This window comes from Oreochromis niloticus, linkage group LG13, assembly GCF_001858045.2.
Source record: "Oreochromis niloticus isolate F11D_XX linkage group LG13, O_niloticus_UMD_NMBU, whole genome shotgun sequence".
Lineage (NCBI taxonomy): Eukaryota > Metazoa > Chordata > Actinopteri > Cichliformes > Cichlidae > Oreochromis > Oreochromis niloticus.
This window is the reverse complement of record NC_031978.2, coordinates 24409965-24427341: the sequence shown is the minus strand read 5'-3', so window position 1 is coordinate 24427341 and position 17377 is coordinate 24409965. Positions and strand designations below refer to the sequence as shown.

The window sequence follows — 17377 nt, the reverse complement described above, 5'->3', positions numbered from 1 at the left end:
GTCTGACCTGCTGAAACACCAATTCTTTTAAAGACAAAAGCTAAAACTGCTGAGTTTGGTAATGTATCCTGTTAGCTTTTAGTTCCTCTTAACTATTTTACACATGAATGGAATAAAGAACCAAATCTACCATCAACACCTGTTTTACCTGTTCATCTGACTCCCATCCCCATATGTCCACTTATTAAGGTCGGCTAAATCATTCACCACTGTAACTTCACTGCGCATGCCAGGTTTCAAAAACCACGGAGGTGCACGGCAAGCTCGAACAGAACCAAAGTGCAGCACACAGCAGCAGTGATGACATTTGTGACTGCCGACAGCACAAACTGCCAGTGAACAGAGCTAAAAGGACACTTAAATCACAAAGTGGAAAAATCAGCAACTGTTTCATGTTCATTGACTGAAGCGTCCTCATATTCCACCATGACATCCTAAAAAAAGGCCTCTGTTTATTATAGGAGTAGTGTGTGCTGGCACTAACTTTAACAAGATCTTTAAAAAAAAAAATTACCAAATAAGAAGCATATGGTTTCACATTCAATTACTGCCATTTTCTCTCCAGCTCTCATTTTAAAAGAACCACTTGTTCTCCACTAAACAACATCTTGAGGCATCATCTCACCACAGCCCATTGCGACCTCAGGAACTAGCCACCTTAAAGCAGACCTCATTCGTAAAAACAGATCTTAAAGGGACATCAGACGCACCACAAGATCCTGTGAAACGTAGTGCTTGCGGGCATATAGCAGAAAAAAAAGAAAGACTTAAAAAAAAAAATCGTGTGGAAGTCTGACTCACAGCGAGGACAGTCAATCCGCTGAGCGCCCTGTAAAAACGGCAATAAATCACAACTGCATTTTACTGTCCAATCCTAAACAAAGTGTCGGCTTACAAATACTTAAGTAAAAATGAAAACGTGGGATTAGTAACAGATGACTTCCTATGAATGAATCTGTTTTTTAACCCACATGTGCTTTAAAACTACACAAGCCTGCGTCTGAAAAGCCGAAGCAGAACTGCAAGACCCTGCATGCAAGTTCTACATGAGCGCCGAGTTATAGCGCGCTACCCTGCAATGTGTGGCGATGTCCTCTTTTTACTTACAACAAGTAAACTCATGCAGCCTCTTGTAATGAACAAATTAGTACTGTGATTTTATGACGCTGTAACCGCAGAGCAACATGATATCATGGCGACACTAAACATGAAGCTTCTCGTCTTGTACGGTTGAGTTTTCCCCATTCTCGTAAGTTAATACAGAGAAAAAGGCCGTGAAAACACCTCGAAGCGGGCTAATTTTACAGCCTGTACTTAACAAATTTAATTTTGCGCACAGAAACACGGGCCCTATCTCTGTCACATCGCATGACCGCGAAGAAAATCAGATCAGGATCACAGGACGAAGCTGGCGAGTGCCAAGAGGACGTTCGCCTCGGCGGAGTGAGTGACTTCCTTTGTTTGCCTCCTAAACTTGGACCCACACACGCAGTCCTTCATGGGACTGATTAGGTTAGTTCCCTTTACAGGTCCGTGTTTTTGGGACAGTCCTTGATCCGAGAAGGAACAATCGCTCCCCTATCGTTAGCTCACAGCTGCGCTGACCAGTTGCTCTGCATTTCCTCTGCAGCCCGCCTAACCAAAGAGCGCCCGCCAAAATGTGATGTTTCAGGAAGCCATTTGTGAAACAAAGTGAATCTGGAGCAAGCGGATCCCCCGGTGTGTGACCCCCGACCTTTAATCATTCATTACACTTTTTTTAAACTTCCAGAGTGCCACTCGGGAGCTCCCACTTCCATCTGTGGTGGTTTAAAACCTGCAGCTCTTCCTCACTCTGAAGCTGGTAATGCTCATTAGAGTCCATCTGCATTGAAACCTGAGCAGGTCTTTAGGGGTGCAACCTCGGCTTCTCCCTGACCCTCCACCTTCTCGTGGCCTGATATCCTCCGGCTGGCCAGATTGCCCACACTCCTACCATAAATTAAAGTCTTCATTAGGACATTTACAGGAGCGCGGTAAAACACTGTCTGAATTTATGGCCTAACGACTAACGCCTTTCACTGTGATTCACCGTGATTTCCATGCGTGGCATGAAAAGGAGGAGGCGGCGGCTTTGCTTTGTGGCTCTCTGGTTTTGAAGTGTCAGTTAAAAGGCTCCACTTGTTATTTCAGAGGGGGAAAAAAAACTATATCCAGATTTACATCAAAATCGGTGCTTTTTCCAGCTCTCCACAATGTATTTTTGCACAAAATGAGACATATTTAAGCAGAAACTGAAGCCTTTTTGTTTATGCAACTGTTTCTCAATGTGTTCCCACTAGGTGTAAAAATAAAACCCAAGCCTGCTGGGGGTTTCTGCTACCTTCTCTAAACATTTGTGTAATAAATTCATATTTCCAAATGTTGTGTACAAGGCTGGACTTAAAATAACTAACCTGAGTGTGGGTTTGTAGATGTGTGCTTACCGAAATAAACAGGGCGCACAGACCAGAGGTTCTAAGAGACTTGGGCCCCGTCGTATGGCTTCAATCCACTCAGCATATTCTCTGAACATCTCTTAATGTTTCCTTGCTCTTGGGGAACTCGCTCATGTTTAATGCCTTTTGAAAAGGCGCAGAGTTTTAGGAAGAGTTACAATGCCAGAAAAAAGATCAAACAAAGGATGTGAGGTGGAGAAAAAAGCTGCAGGACATCCAGCTCTCCCTCTCTCTCCTAAGAAATGAGAAACATTTGTGTGTCTATGAATAGCAGTGCTTGTTTAATTCATGACTAGCTTCGTTTTTTTCTGCAAGGTGCAGCGTAGTTCGGCCCCGGCAGGCTGAAAATCTGAAGCCTTGATTGTCTAATGAGTGAAGCTGATGTAAAGATAGCTGAGGTTTCATCAGGATACAGTGCGTTTGCCGCGCTTTAACATTTAAAGGAATCGATTTAAAGCGCAACAGTCTGTCAAACCCGACTATTTAAGTGGAAAGGTGTGGCAGCTTCCCCTTGAGGTGTTGTATAAATCACCATGAGGGAGCTGCGACTGCAACATCCCAACAACACTGTATGTGAAAAGGAGCACACAACAGGAAAATACTACAGCTCTGTTTTTTCCACTTTGAAAGATTTCAGCGGGGCGTTTCTGATCGTTCTGCGAGACACCTACAGTACGAACATGACATTTATTGAAAGCACGCCACGGGATTTCTCGCCGTTTTTACATCAAGAGCGTGAGACACGGTTTCAGAGCCGGGCCGGTTTTTATCCCTTGACAGCATGCTGCCGTCCATGTGAATGTTCAAAGAGCCTGAGCAAGGGATAGCAAAGGAGGTTCACCCAGGGCTCGTGTGTCATCTGACCTCATTTCTGAGATGGACCCGGGAGGTTGCAGGGAAGGCAGAGGTGTAGCTTTCACTACAACCTTTTCTTTTGCTTCCTGCAAAATGACAGGACAAGAGGAGGGAGGGAGGGGGGGATGTGTGCACACAATGGCGGAGTAAGATGTCTGCCTGGAAACCATCCACGGGGAGATGAAAGAGCACCGGTGAAGTCATGGTGCAAAAACGCAACGGGCAGAAATACACGGCTCCATCTCTGAATAACGAGTGAGAGGAGCAACCGATTACAAAGACAGAGAGCAGGAGAAGGCAAAGGGCGCATAATGCTACAACGCAGATTGGATGATTGTTAGTGCATGCACAGCATTCATCATCAGGGCTTGACATTATTAAAAGGTGCAAGGACTGCTGCAAAGGTCTAAAAGATTATTTGAGAACATATCATTTCAGTGCAACAAAAAAAAAAAAAAGAGCAAAGTGGGTGTCCAGTTTGAAAACTGCAAGTCTGAACGAAGCTCCTCCGCCGACCCGCTTCAACAGAAACAAAGCTCTTGATGTAAACATACAGATAAATATTTGCAGGTGCACAAGCGACATGAATGCGGTGATGTAAAACACACACTTAAACAAAAAGTCTATTGTCTGTGTTTACATAGTTTAAAAATTCCAGTGGCAGTGGAAACCCCGAAGCACACGGTCCCCATCTGCACCACAGGAAGTCAACAGCCAAACAGCCGCTGGCCTTCGCCTGTCACCACGGCTGCTGGCCAGACCCGCAGGGAGATTGCAGTCTTTGCCCGCCACCCTGACAACACACGCACGCACAGGCTAAACCCAAAGCCACACAGCGCTCAGCGAGGAAAGAGAGGACCTTGGTCCTCTGTCTGGGTCCTAACCTGGATGAGGACACAAAGCAAAGGTGAAAGCTGTAGCAGGGGACAGGGAGGACTCTGCGGAGATCCTCATCCGCTCTGACGCAACACCAGGAGGAAGTAACCACAACAAAACATCTATTTCCTCTGCTATCTGGCACAGACCCGGGACCATTGTCAATTGTCAGACACAACATGGGCATTTCTGTCTATCCTCACCTCTACAGATAAGGACAGGAAACACTGTCCTGCGCTCCATAATCGGCCAGGTTGTGTCGGCTGGCTGCACCTGCACAGAGCAGCCTATTGTAGTGGTGTGTATAATGTTTGTCCTCTGTGGGGATTGAGTGGTGTGGGGTTTTTGAGGGCAAATACAGATATTGTTGACTGAGGCTGGTAATAACAATGTCTAGATTTCTATTTTCATTTCACCCACAGACAGCTGACAAACAAGGAACAAAGGAATAGTTGGTGCCAAAGTATTTAGTGCATACTTTCTACTAGAACATAACAGCACTGTTTTGCAGGTGTTCATGATAAACTGGGTGGTTTTGACCTTCTTTAATAATCAAATAAATAAAAAGGTGGGAGTCACCAGACACCACATGGTACAATGTTATCACAACACTTCACTCATAATACGATATTATTGGGGTTTTTATCCAAGAGGACAAAGTTATCTCACTTCAATTCTTGGGGGTTTTTTTGGTGCAAAATAAGATTGTCATGCATACAACACTGCCACTTGCATTGCCGTCAGTCTGCAATTAAATGGCCACATAATGGTACATTGCAGATTGGATGATTTGTTAGTGCATGCACAGCATTCATCATGTGGGCTTGACATTATTAAAAGGTGCAAGGACTGCCGCAAAGGTCTGCCATCAGTCTGCGATTAAATGGGGTCAAGTTGGAAATGACATGCTGGTAATTAGATCCATTTCTAATAATAGAGCAATTAACTGTTATAAATCATCAAAAACCGCACATCTGTTGCTGTCTGCATAGACAGAAATTCACATTTAACAGAAACAAGCAACTTCCTGCCCTGTAAAATATAACCAGAACACAACCAGCTGGCAGCCAGTTGAGTCAAGTCCCATCGAGTTGTGTTCATTGACAAACGTTGGCAGTCTGTCTGCATTTATAAACAAGACTTCGATTATTTAAAACAGCATCAAAAATCTCTGAGGGTGACTGTAGTCAGTCCAAGTCAGACTGCAACTGTCTGTGGAAAGGCTGGTTTTTACCAGGCCAGCTGCACGGTCCAATTTCTACTCTTGTGGCTCAGTCTTAGCTTGCACTGAATTAGCTTAGCTTTGTCAAGCTAAGCGAATTAAGAAAGTGTCCAGTAATGCTGCACTGATTTATTTCCCCACCCCACCCCTACAAATGATAACTTTAATCCTCCTTTTTCACAGAGATGCACTGACTGCCCAGCCAGGGTCAATGCTCAGTGCCCTAGCTGGCACTCTGCCTGACTGAGTGGTCAGTCTCACGCACCTTCTCATATCTCACGATTGTGAGACGCTAGCAACGTCACAGTCCGTGCACACCAACACCCACATGCCAACATGTTGTTAAAAGACACAAAGTTTGCAATTTGTAATAAGTGCAAGTTTTCAAGGAGGGAACTGCCACAAAAACATTTAGGACAAATAAACCTTATCATTCACTTAAAACACCACCAACCAGCTGAATATGCTCAGTTTGAGGAAGCTAAAACATGAAAGTGGCTGTAGCTACGGAGAGCCAGAGCACAGAGACAGACAAAAGCCAGTAGGCCCTGCTATCTTCCCTTGATATGAGCACTGATAAGCCCAAAACAATTATGAGGAAAACTTTCGAATTCATGGCCCTACAGGAGAAGCTGTTCTCTGTAGTTAGAGGAAAGAAGCTTAAGAAATCTGATTACATTACATCAGACCAAAGCAGCAATTTTCTAAATCTACCTTTTTATACATATATAGCATAAAGGTGGGTGCACAGTAACAAACAACTGAGAGAAGATCCTGTAACCTCCTGCAGCTTTGGGGGAAATTGCAAAGTTTAATATTTGCTTTCATGATGAAAATGAAATTAATTGAAGAAACGTTGATTTTACATTGATGTTTGTACAGTTATACGTCCAAAAATGAGATTTTAAACCATTTATTGTGGGCTGTGAAATTATAACGGAGCATGTTGCTGAAAGGGGTACTATGTTTTTTCAGTACTTATTACCTGTTAAAAAAGGTTTCCGATGCAACTATTAAGACCCCAAGTGTAGATAGCCGAGATGAGATGGACTGAAGTAATTTATCTTGGAAAGCTTTTATGAATTATTGGTGTATTTGGGAGTAGGTATGAAGAGATCCTGTATACTTCTTATTTTCTCTTAATGCAGCACAATGCCCCCCCCCAAAAAAAGGATACTCGGATCAAGTTTGCCCCTGAGGAATTTTGTTCTTGGCAGTGGAAAAAACAGCTTTAGACTGGTGAAAAATAGGCATCCAGGGAAACCCAGAAATGTTTTTAATTCATTGAAAACACAAGTATTTTTCATTAAATATACAGTACGACAACAAGACAGAATTAAATTTTAATAAAACTTCAAGAGCTGGCCCATTCATCACAACAGTCTGCTCAGTAAAAGCTAGAATAGTGAGGAAGGAAGGAGGGAATGAAGACTAACAGGAAGGATGTTCCTGCAACAGATGCTCCAGATTGGTGAAAACAAGTCAGAAAACAAGTGAACCGACTGAATTTTCCGCTCCTGACATGACACCTCGCTGTTGTACAGCCTGGAGGTGTTTTGGTCAGGAGGACATGAGCCAGCGCCCCGAAACAGAGTGAGGAACCAGACGCCTTTGAATCAATACAGACAATTTGTTTGGACAAAAAAAACAACATCCCCAAAGCAGCTGTCTGAATAAAACACAGCTGCACGCTCATTTCAGCTGAGGAAACATCGAACAAAGGCATAGTTTTACAGGGAGGCGGAAAAAAACCCTCATGCTGCAAACCTACTCAGTTATTCTGACTGTGCTGTGCCATCCCTCTGTCGGAGCCGATTAAAAAAAAACAAAAAAAACCCACTGAAGTCTGGCTTAACGTAGACTCGGAGGGAGGTTCAGATAGAGGACAGCAGAAAGGAGGACGGGGGTTTAAAAGGATTTCAGCATTTGGCATAGTTTGTGCGACTGGAAGGAAGAAAAGTGAAAAGGGGCAGAGGAGGGTGAAACGGTACAGCAGCAGTAGCAGCAGAGCAGGAACGAGATGAAGCTGGGGATGCCGGGGAGGTTGTTTAACATAATTAAAAACCACAAAATAACTACGCTTGTTGTGTAATGAGCTTCTCTCACTAGCGGTGACAATTACTGTCTGCTAATACAGAACAATGCTGGCCATAATGTGCCAATGCTGCCTGAGCGTGCACGGCTGCAGGAGAGGGGATGCACGGCCGTTATTATGCACGCCTGCGTAACGAGACTCCGGTCAGCAGAGGTTTCACTGGCCGATTATGTCGCCATTAAATAAATCTAGTGAACGACCACCTTCGCTATAAGGGTCTGATTACGGGGCAAATGGCACGCAAATGAACAAAAGTTAATCGAGTGCGTGCAATCCTGAAAAAGGGGCCTTAACAGAGTAAAGATTAAATCTAATTTGAAGTATTTTCACGCTGTTAAGAAGTCCATAGTGTCATAACCACTGAGCACGGCAAAGCAGTGCAAAGAGCAGGGGTTTAATCCTGGTTAAAGGCGTCAACTGCAAGAGAGCAAATGAATGAATTACTCACAGGGCCTGTGGGGTGGGGTGGGGTGTAGGGGGGCTGTTCTGATTTTTGGCTTTAAAGCCAACAAAGTTTTCTTACACTTCTGGCTAAAAGTCATCTTTCTTTTGAACACTAGCTAGACTTTATGAGCAAAATACAAACCAATTCTTTTCATACTAACACGACACAAACTTAAAGAGGTCAATTACTAAGAAAGAGTTTGTTGTAAAGTTAAACCATGAGCAAATATATTAAGCGGAACTTTGGCTGGAGGTAGAAGATGCAAACAAAGGCAACGACCAGTTAGTTTTTCCGCTATCCACTGCAATATTTAAACCAGCTACAGATGGACAGTAATAAGCACACAGAATTGAGCAGCTGGATTTTTTTTCGCCCTACGCCACAGACTGAAGTCTGCCGGCCAGAAATGTAAATATAAGTCGCGGCAACAAAGACCTCAGTCGGTTTGATTGGTCCACTTGGTAAGCATATTAAATGCGATGCCTCCTTTAATCAAAATAGTCATGTGTAATGGGCTGTAATTGCATCTGGCTTGCACGATGCTAATGCAAGCCATCATCCTGCTAATGTAGCCACATGTGTCTTTCTTGCTCCCATAGCACTGTGACTGCTCAGTATCGATTAGCTTCAATGAGATCAGCTGAGTTTCAGTCGCCACTGTTTTGCAAAGAAACTCGAACCGGTTGCATTAAAAACCTCAGTGTGTAACAGTAAAGCGCTGAATGACAAAGAGAGGAAAAGGAGTCGAAACTAATACAAAAACAAAGTCAGAGATGAAAATAAAAGCAAAGCTGGCGCTAACTGTGACAGATGCATGGTAATATAATCTAAATGTCTTCAGCTCTCAAAGACTCAATTAACAAGGACTGCCCTGGTGCTCAGGAGTACCAGCTGTCCCTGTTTGTCACTTTAGGTCAATAACTCTTACAGTTAATTGGTAAACACGTCTGCACACACACACAAATCTCTAATTGAGACATCCCCAACTTTGTCCCCATATTTCTTTCAGTGCGATATTAAAGAAAACACTTTTGAGAAACACTGCTGTGTTCAGATATTCTTCTATTCTTCAAAGCTTCGAGAACATGAGCGGTACTCTGGTTTGCATCTAAAATGTACGAGCGCGGATTCAAAGGAACCAGGGAGCTCTAAAACATTCACAGCCACCCTGCTGATAAAGCCACCAGCTTCACTCATACATTATGCTGGCTACATCAGTAAATCCCAGCTGCTCAGCTTTAGTCAGGTACCGGGTCCAGGAGGTTAACACTGTACATGCTGCCATGGAGACAGACGTGGCCCTCCTGGAAGCCACGGCAGGAAGATGAAACGGCAACAGCAGGAACACGGCCAAAAATAGCAGGAGGAGGCTGGACGAAGCGAGAAATTAGGATAGAAAACAAAAATATGCAATCTACTCAAAGAAAAGAAATTCTTTGCAAACAACAACTGGTCTGCCTGTAGGGTCAGTCGGAGCCAGCTGGAGATCTGAAGATCAAACACCGCTAACGGCCTTTCTCAATAAACAACAGTGGCTTCGTCAGCCTGTTTAAATCTGCTGCCGTGCCAAGGAGGAGCTGAGGGGTGACTGGTGTCACTCTGCCTGTGGCCTATCGCTATGATGAGTTCATTCAGCCTCGGGACGCAAAGAGTTAATGGCTGCTGGGATTATGCAATGGCACCCCAGACGCCTTTTCTCCTCTCCTGCCCTCCTTTTTCTTCCCCAACTCCCCTTCAAACGGGGCGCAAGCCAAATTAGGCATTCCTGCACGTTTCAATCAGATGCATTTGAATGCGACGTTAGCCCCGCGCATGCTTTGGCACCAACGCCAGAACAAAACAGGGGTTTTGTTTCACTCCGAAGCCTCCCCTCGCCAGGGCCTCGCACCTGCCCTGCAGGGGGAAAAGTTGTAAGGATTTACAACCGTCTGAGCGGGTTACAGCTGCAGTGTGTCAGGCTAGTAAAAACACATGTATTTCATCTTTTAAGGTAAATGTGATACTATAGGTTATCGCTAAAAGCAGAAGGGTGATTTCAGCCACGGCAGATTAGACAGGGTGGAGGTGAAGGATGGCAAGAAGATGTCACGCACGTCATCTGATAACAGAATAATAATGTCACATTAGTGAGGCATCAAGCGAACGAGGGAAGGAAACCCGATCTGATTTATTAGATTAGTTAGTTGTTCATGCTTTCACCTTTTCCCTCGCAAGTGAGACCGGACCTGGGGAAAGGATCAGGAGATAAGATAATATACAACACCCCAACCTAAACACCCTCAATGCAACTGTAGCAGGCCTCATGTAGGCCAAACCTTCAACAAAAAAACAAAAGACCCTGCACATTTTTACTTTTATAAGGTGGATTTTCCAGACTCTGTCACAACAGTGATTACTTTCCCTTTAAGTTAGCGTTCTTGTTATAAAGTAACTCTCCAGGAATGTGTGAAGGAATTCGACTGGCTGTGAAAGCTGATTCCCGATGACGCCTAATTATCATAAAAGACGGAAAAAAAAGTGTGGCTGAGTAGGGGTGTGTGTTCTTGTCCTTTTCAAACTCAAAGATTTCCCACCTTAAATCTTAAAAACCTGTAATTTAGATCCAATCCTCTAAAATAACACATTTTAACAAGTGTTGCTTTGGCTAATCAGACTTAACAGCAGAGCTCACTGATTATTTTCCACAGCCCAAACAGATGTCTGCTGGTTACACAAATAAAAGAAGTCAAAATGAGATTCATTTATTACAGGATCTATAACAAGTCAATGGCGACCAATGAAAATAACTCAATTATCCAAAGACTTGCAGTTTATTTTCTGTCTATTGATTGTTGATTGGTGACTAATCACTCATCACCGCTTTCTAGGTGTTTTTTTTTTTTGTTTGGTTTTTTTTTAATTATATATATATATATATATATATATTATATATATTATATATATATATATATATATATATATATATATATATATATATATATATATATATATATATATATATATATTATATTATATATATATATATATATATATATATATATATATATATATATATATATATATATATATATATATATATATATATATATATATTTATTATTTAAAAAAATTAACAAAAAAACCCATCTGATTGGACGATTTCACCACTTGAGCTCTGATAAATTTTCCAACCGGGTAGGCAAGTAATTGAAAACGCTATAGTTTTTGTGCATAACACAAAAAAAGTAAAGGGGGGGTTAACCGCTAGTCCAGTCCAGACAGAAGACAGAGCCGTAAAGGCACTGAGTCGATAAACAAGAGCGATCCTTCCACATGAGACGGTCAAGCACGAGAAGCAACAAACCAACTGCAACAGGAAACAAGGAAACGGAGACGGGAGAGCTACAAGGGTTGATTCCAATCACGACCACAGGGCCTTGCAGCAGGAGCCAGCGCAACCACACGCATGCACAGCATCACACAGACATGCACGCAGCACTCAGTGGGTCATTAGGTGGAGTAATAATCTCCATGTAAAGAGACTAGTGCACATCCTCGGAGCCTTTTGTTTACTTTGCTTTATTCATCTTACAGAAACAACAGGGGCAGCAAAGAACAGTGGTCAGTATAAAGAAAATAAACCTGCACAAATCAGCAGGTAAGCTTCCTTAGGTGCACATACCAAACGTTAAATGTCAGCGCCTGGAAAATAGTAGTCAACACTACATCTTATAAGCTATCACATCCATCTTTCTTTCTTTAATCTCCCTCTGGGGCTGGTGAGAGTTGTTTTTGGCAACCACTGATCCATAACTTCAAAATGACTCCAAACAACTCATTTAGCTGGCAGGAAAACTAAAACGAAAAAGAGCTTATTCCCCATAAGAAAAATAAGAACATAAAAAAAAGAAGGAAGCAAGATTAAAGGATGTTCTTCTTCCTTGCAATCTTTAACGATCGGCCTTTATTGACACAAAAGAGACGATGTGCAGAGGCATCACAGTGACATGCATTTGCCAACTGACAAATCTTCGACAGTGCTGTGTGCCTCCAGTTCCCAGCATCCTTAAAGCTGGCACACCTAGATCGATTTCGGGGTCGCTGGAAGGACGGAAAACCGAGATGATGAAGACGCATCAATTTAAAAATGACATGGACCCCAGTGGGCTGCCATGAGTGTAGCCTCTGCAAGAGTGCAAGAAGATCCTCCCCCCTGGGAAAAGAGCCTTCCATAATGGGAGTGAATGCAAGCCGGCTTAGGAAAACAGGGGACCGTGGAGTTCAAAAGGCTTCACCTAAACCTGAATAAACACGGCTGATAAACGACCAGAAACAAGAGCCACCGAAGACGCTGAGAAATCCTCCCCCCTTGTTCACACAACCAGTGCTACCAGTTAAAGTCTCCCATATCCACAAACGCGCCGAGACCCCGATCTGTACAGACAAAATCCGCGGAAGACATTTTGATACGAGAGCGTAGATAAACACAGGTGTTACTAATTATATTCATTAAGGCCCGGTAGCTAAATACAGCAGAGCTTTCATTACTTTCATTGCACGCCTTTGTTTACCTACTCTTTAAAGGTCTAAACGGCTGCTGGGACATTCCTCTCCTCTTTGCTTTGTAATGCTGGTCTATGCTCTAACAGGAATGGTTGGTGCTATTTCACTGCTTCCAAGGGGTTTTATCAAGTCTGCTTATGGGTCCATTTGTGTATCAATACTTTAGCTGCTCTCTTTACCCCCTCACAGAAAACTGATCGGGAATCATTGAGGCTTTTCAGTGTCAACACAACTGTTTAATTAACAGTAGAAACTGAAAATAGTAGGAAAAAAAGGTGCGAGTGTGACTCAGATGAGCAAAAGCTTCACTGTTGTGACACGCCAGCATTTATAACACTTACAGGCATATGAATCTTACAGATTGGACCATTTCAAACCTGTTCTTGATTCTTGTTCTTATTGACTAACCGGTAAACTGGCTGGGGCTGTCTTGTGGCCAATATTAACACGAGGTATTGATAACTGAAAACCATCAGCTTATATTGCTCAATAAATAACATAAACTGGAGAGGAGAAACCTGGATCATTTGTCTTTGTCACTGGGGTATTTGGGAGATTCTCAAAAATCAATTATGATAAAAAGGAGATGAAATATTTGTATTTTCTGTGTTTATTTTGCTTTTGCTGATATTTATTTCTGACAAAAAAAAAAAAAAAAAAAAAATAATAATTTTTGAGTGTTTAATCTTTTCATCATATCTTACCTAACTGCAAAACTGAAAGCACGCAGATAAAGGTCAGCCATAGACACTGGGAAATTTCAACAGGCTGATCAACAGAGTGTGAACAAGTAAATAAATAACTACACTTAATAAATGTTAGGGAACTCTGTGTATTTTAAGTGTGACTGAAAGAAATATCAGTATGGGTCTTAAAAATCCTAAATCAGGGGACTGAACTAAACAACCCAGAGACCCAAAGAAAGTCAGTGCCATTCAACGACAACAGCCCAAATTGCCACTGGCAACGCAACTTTCTAAACTTCAAGCAAGTGACTGAAGCAATTTTGTGTAGGCGTGACTGATACTGTTAATAGAGATGATAAAAAGCAGGGTAATTACATTACATTAGAAGGCCACCTAAGGAACCGAACTCTGAAACACCCATCAGCTAAAAAATGAGGCATGAGGAGTTGTGGGGGTTTTTTACTGAAAAGAAAATTTATCATCAGATCATGAACTAAGTGGAATAATATAACGTGTGTAGAAAGGCTGCTGTTAGGTGATGCATTGCACAGCACAGATGTTCTCCGGTCTTTCTCAATATCATCTTATGATGAAATTTCAAAATGCACGAAGACAATCATGCTGCGGTCTGTACTGCAATCCAATCAAAGATATATAAATATATATATCACACTCAATAGCTCAGTTTCAACACAGTTATTAGAAACAGCTGCGCGCGCCTCTGATAGTAAACAGACAAATTCCAAATTCAACACAATGCACTTCTATCTTTGTTTAGTCTACATCCCTCCATCCCCTCTGACTTTAAGCATTTGGAGAATCCGCCTTGTGTGCAGCCAAACAGCCTTCACCCCCCAGCAGGGTTAATAAGAAGCAAGCGTACGGATTTTAAAATAGAGCAACAGAAAGTGGGTATGCCAGCGAGGCATCCTCACAGCCACTGGTCGACTTTCCAGGTTAGGAGAGCTTTGAGATAATACTGACATCTTGCATCCTTCTACTTGAAACCTTCTTCCCCTTTTTGAGAGATGAACAGATCCAGTGGCGTGCTCTGTGGTTTGCGCAGTGTAGCAACAGCGTTTTGTTTTATAGCAGATTCTGAAAAGCCGGAGAGAACATCCACACAGTAAACAAAGTCTAAACTCAGAAGTGATTCCCAAGAAGAAGCTGGACAGGATGTGCATTAATCATCGCAAAATGATGATTATTAGCGTGATAGCGTGATTTTCTCCAGCTGCCCGAGACAGAGAGAGGGAGAAAGATCAAAGACGAGGGCCTGACAAGAGCCGCTCCTCTGCAATAAGCCCAGTCATTTTTTCACATAAATCTTTCAGGACGGGGAGAGAAACACGAGAGGTAAAGATGATGAAAAATACACCATAGATGGATGAAGCCACAGCTGAGCAGATAAGAGGAGAGATGCTGCATTAACGTTATGGACATTGACTGGATGAGTGGCTTTCATGTACTCCAGCGGGCTGCCACGTCATGTCGGCTACAAATAGAAACCAGATCAACAGAGGAGCAGAGAGCCGAGCAAAGAGTTATGACTGCTAAGTCAAAATAAAGACAGATCTCAGTAAATATTTGACCACAGGAACACGGCGTGTTTGGTGCGGACGGCTTCATGTGGGGAGTAAAGATCTCTGTAGCGCTTTCACCCATTCAGAGGCCCCCTTTTTTAAAAAAATACAAAAATAGGGCATTCCTAAGGTTGGGTTAAAAAAGCACGGCTGTCGTGAAGGTACCTGGCTTGGCTCTATTCATTCATTTTATAAACACAAACCCACTGCCTTGCTTGCCTCCGTCTCCCCTGCTGCTGCCTGCACACAGAGGACACATTCATCCCCCAAAGCGGGCACCATGAGGAGACTGGAAAAGAGGGGGCAGGGAGGGACGGAGTGAGGGAGGGGGGTGGGCACCAGACACACTTCAACTTCAAGGAATTTTTCAGCCACTTTTGACCATCACTGCTGCGCCGACAGAGCGAGCAAAAGCCCAATCTGTGCAGATCAGATAAAACTTGACTCGGTTTTGACACGAGGAACACCGAGTCTCTGATCCCGATCCCCCGGCAGGATCGCAGCATTCCTCTGGACAAACTCGGGAAGGATCTTCTTGCGGCTTTCTTCTCGCTCTGCGGCTGAGGTTATGAACTCCGGAGAGGCTTCACAGCGTGGGAGGCCGCGGAGAAGGATCGTGACTCTCTTTTTTTACCCCACTTTTTGTAGCTCCTCTCCACCGGCACCCATGAAAAAGCGTGCCAAAGCTGGGAGGCAGCTCAAACACCCAAAACAGAGTTATGAATATGATAATCAAGGAATGGCGTATCCAGTGTGTTGTGTGAGGGTGGAAGTATACTCAAGGGAACACATAATGACATGGCAGGGCTGCTTCAGTGATAGATTACAACCAGCTATCATCCCATCATTCCCTCTGCTGCTGCAGATGAGAAATTTAATCACTGCGTAATTACAGTGATATGCAAACAGAAGAGCTGCTGCATTGTGAGAAAAAGAAACTGTTTAACATTTTCAAACCTTTCAATTTTAAAGCATTTGTACTCTTCATCCCCCCGCTGCTCTAAATTCCCTGGAAGTTTTCTCTCAGTCCTGGAACAATCTGCCTTTCTAACTCATAAAAATCCAGTTGACCCCCCCCCCCCCCTTAAAAAACGGGCTCAGTGGGGGAGGGGTATCCCCCTTTTCCTCACTGACCCCGCTTCCTGCCCAACGTAATTTAACTTCTTTAAATTTCCACCACGTGCAATAAAAACTTTCCTTGCATGAATGAAAAAGCCAGGAAGCATCACTTTTTACTCTCTGTAGCAGCCCTTTCACTGATAGGATGCACGGAGTTCCAACAGTGCACCAACTTCAACCAGCTACATAAGTAGTTACAAAAGCATGGAGGTCCATGTTGGCTCCACCAGCACTAATTTATGTTTTTAAACTCCTTCTTCTGGAGTTACAGTATCTGGATGCTCTGGAGTAAATAAAACCCATATGTGCTCTGCTAGTAGTAGGAGTGTAGAGGAGCTTGTTACCAACCTTGGAGGCAGATGAAGCCCACAGCATACATCATATCCACCGGCATTCTCCTCCTGGTAGTCGCAGCGGGGTTTCTCCAGCCTTCCCCCCGCCGGGTTTTGCTCCCTCCTCGTTGATCCATGACCGTCCCGGTGCTCGGCGGCTTCCCGGGTTGCTGTTCTCCGGCGGCTACGGGAGAGCCGCAGCGCGAAACACGGGAGCAGGGGGGGTGAGCGTCAAAGAGATCCGTGCGTCACCGTGTGCTTACAGGTAAACCAACACCGCTGCCTGCGCGGCTCCTCCCGGGAAAAGCGAGACGGCCTGCTCACCTGGTTGTTCCAGAGACTAGCGAGAGCACAACAGAAACATGTGGGGCGGACGCTTCGGGTTTCAGGCTGCTCACACAAAACGAGTGAACGAGTTCAGACTGAGATGCCCCGCCGAAAGTTTGAAGCGAAGTTTAAACTTCCAGGTGGCTCGCAGTGGGAGGGCTGCTGTGAATTTAGGCTGCGGTGGTTCATTCCAGCCCGGTCTGTGTTGCCCGCCGTGTGCCTACTCTCAGAGCCGCCGGACCACCTCGCTCTCCAACAAGAGGGAGTTTCTCTCCGCTGTGTTTCCAAGTTGGCTTCCTCCCACTCGCCTGGGTGATTTTTTTACTCCAGAGTTAAGTGGGCGGAAACAACACACGATAGTTCCTGTCGGGATTTTCAAAATAAATGTAATATTGATGGAAGACTTTAGAAACCCAATTTTACACCATTTAAAATCCACATTTTCTCATTTGTATATTTTAACCTTTAATTCATGTATTTTAATTTAGTTTATCAGTCTTTTCATGCTGGGTGAGGCCAGTAATAGCCCAATAGATCATTGTTATTATTATTATTATTATTATTATTATTATTACTACTACTACTACTACATTTATTATTTAATAACTTTACTCATGTTTTTAAATAATTACGTGTTCAATATTATCGAGACACTGTTTTCTATGCCTTTGATGCTATTAAGTAACCGGCATGGAAAAACAAATATATATTATTTTGAAATTAAACTTCCCGTATCACTCTGGTTACTTCACGTGTTGTTCCCTCTTTTTCCTCGGGTGCAGCTTCCGGTGGCCGTGCCTGATGTGGGATAAGGAATA

At 43.4% G+C, this 17377-nt stretch overlaps 1 protein-coding gene across 1 annotated transcript in view; it reads right to left on the bottom strand.

Moving 5' to 3' along the window:
• Positions 1 to 16886, bottom strand: part of ptk7b (protein tyrosine kinase 7b) — a 69907-nt gene extending 53021 nt beyond the window's left edge. Inside the window, exon 1 of the mRNA XM_005473897.4 lies at positions 16249 to 16886. Coding sequence (XP_005473954.1) covers positions 16249 to 16369 — 121 coding nt within the window. The 5' untranslated portion in view covers positions 16370 to 16886. The remainder of the gene's footprint in view (positions 1 to 16248) is intronic.
• Between the last annotated feature and the right edge of the window lie 491 nt (positions 16887 to 17377).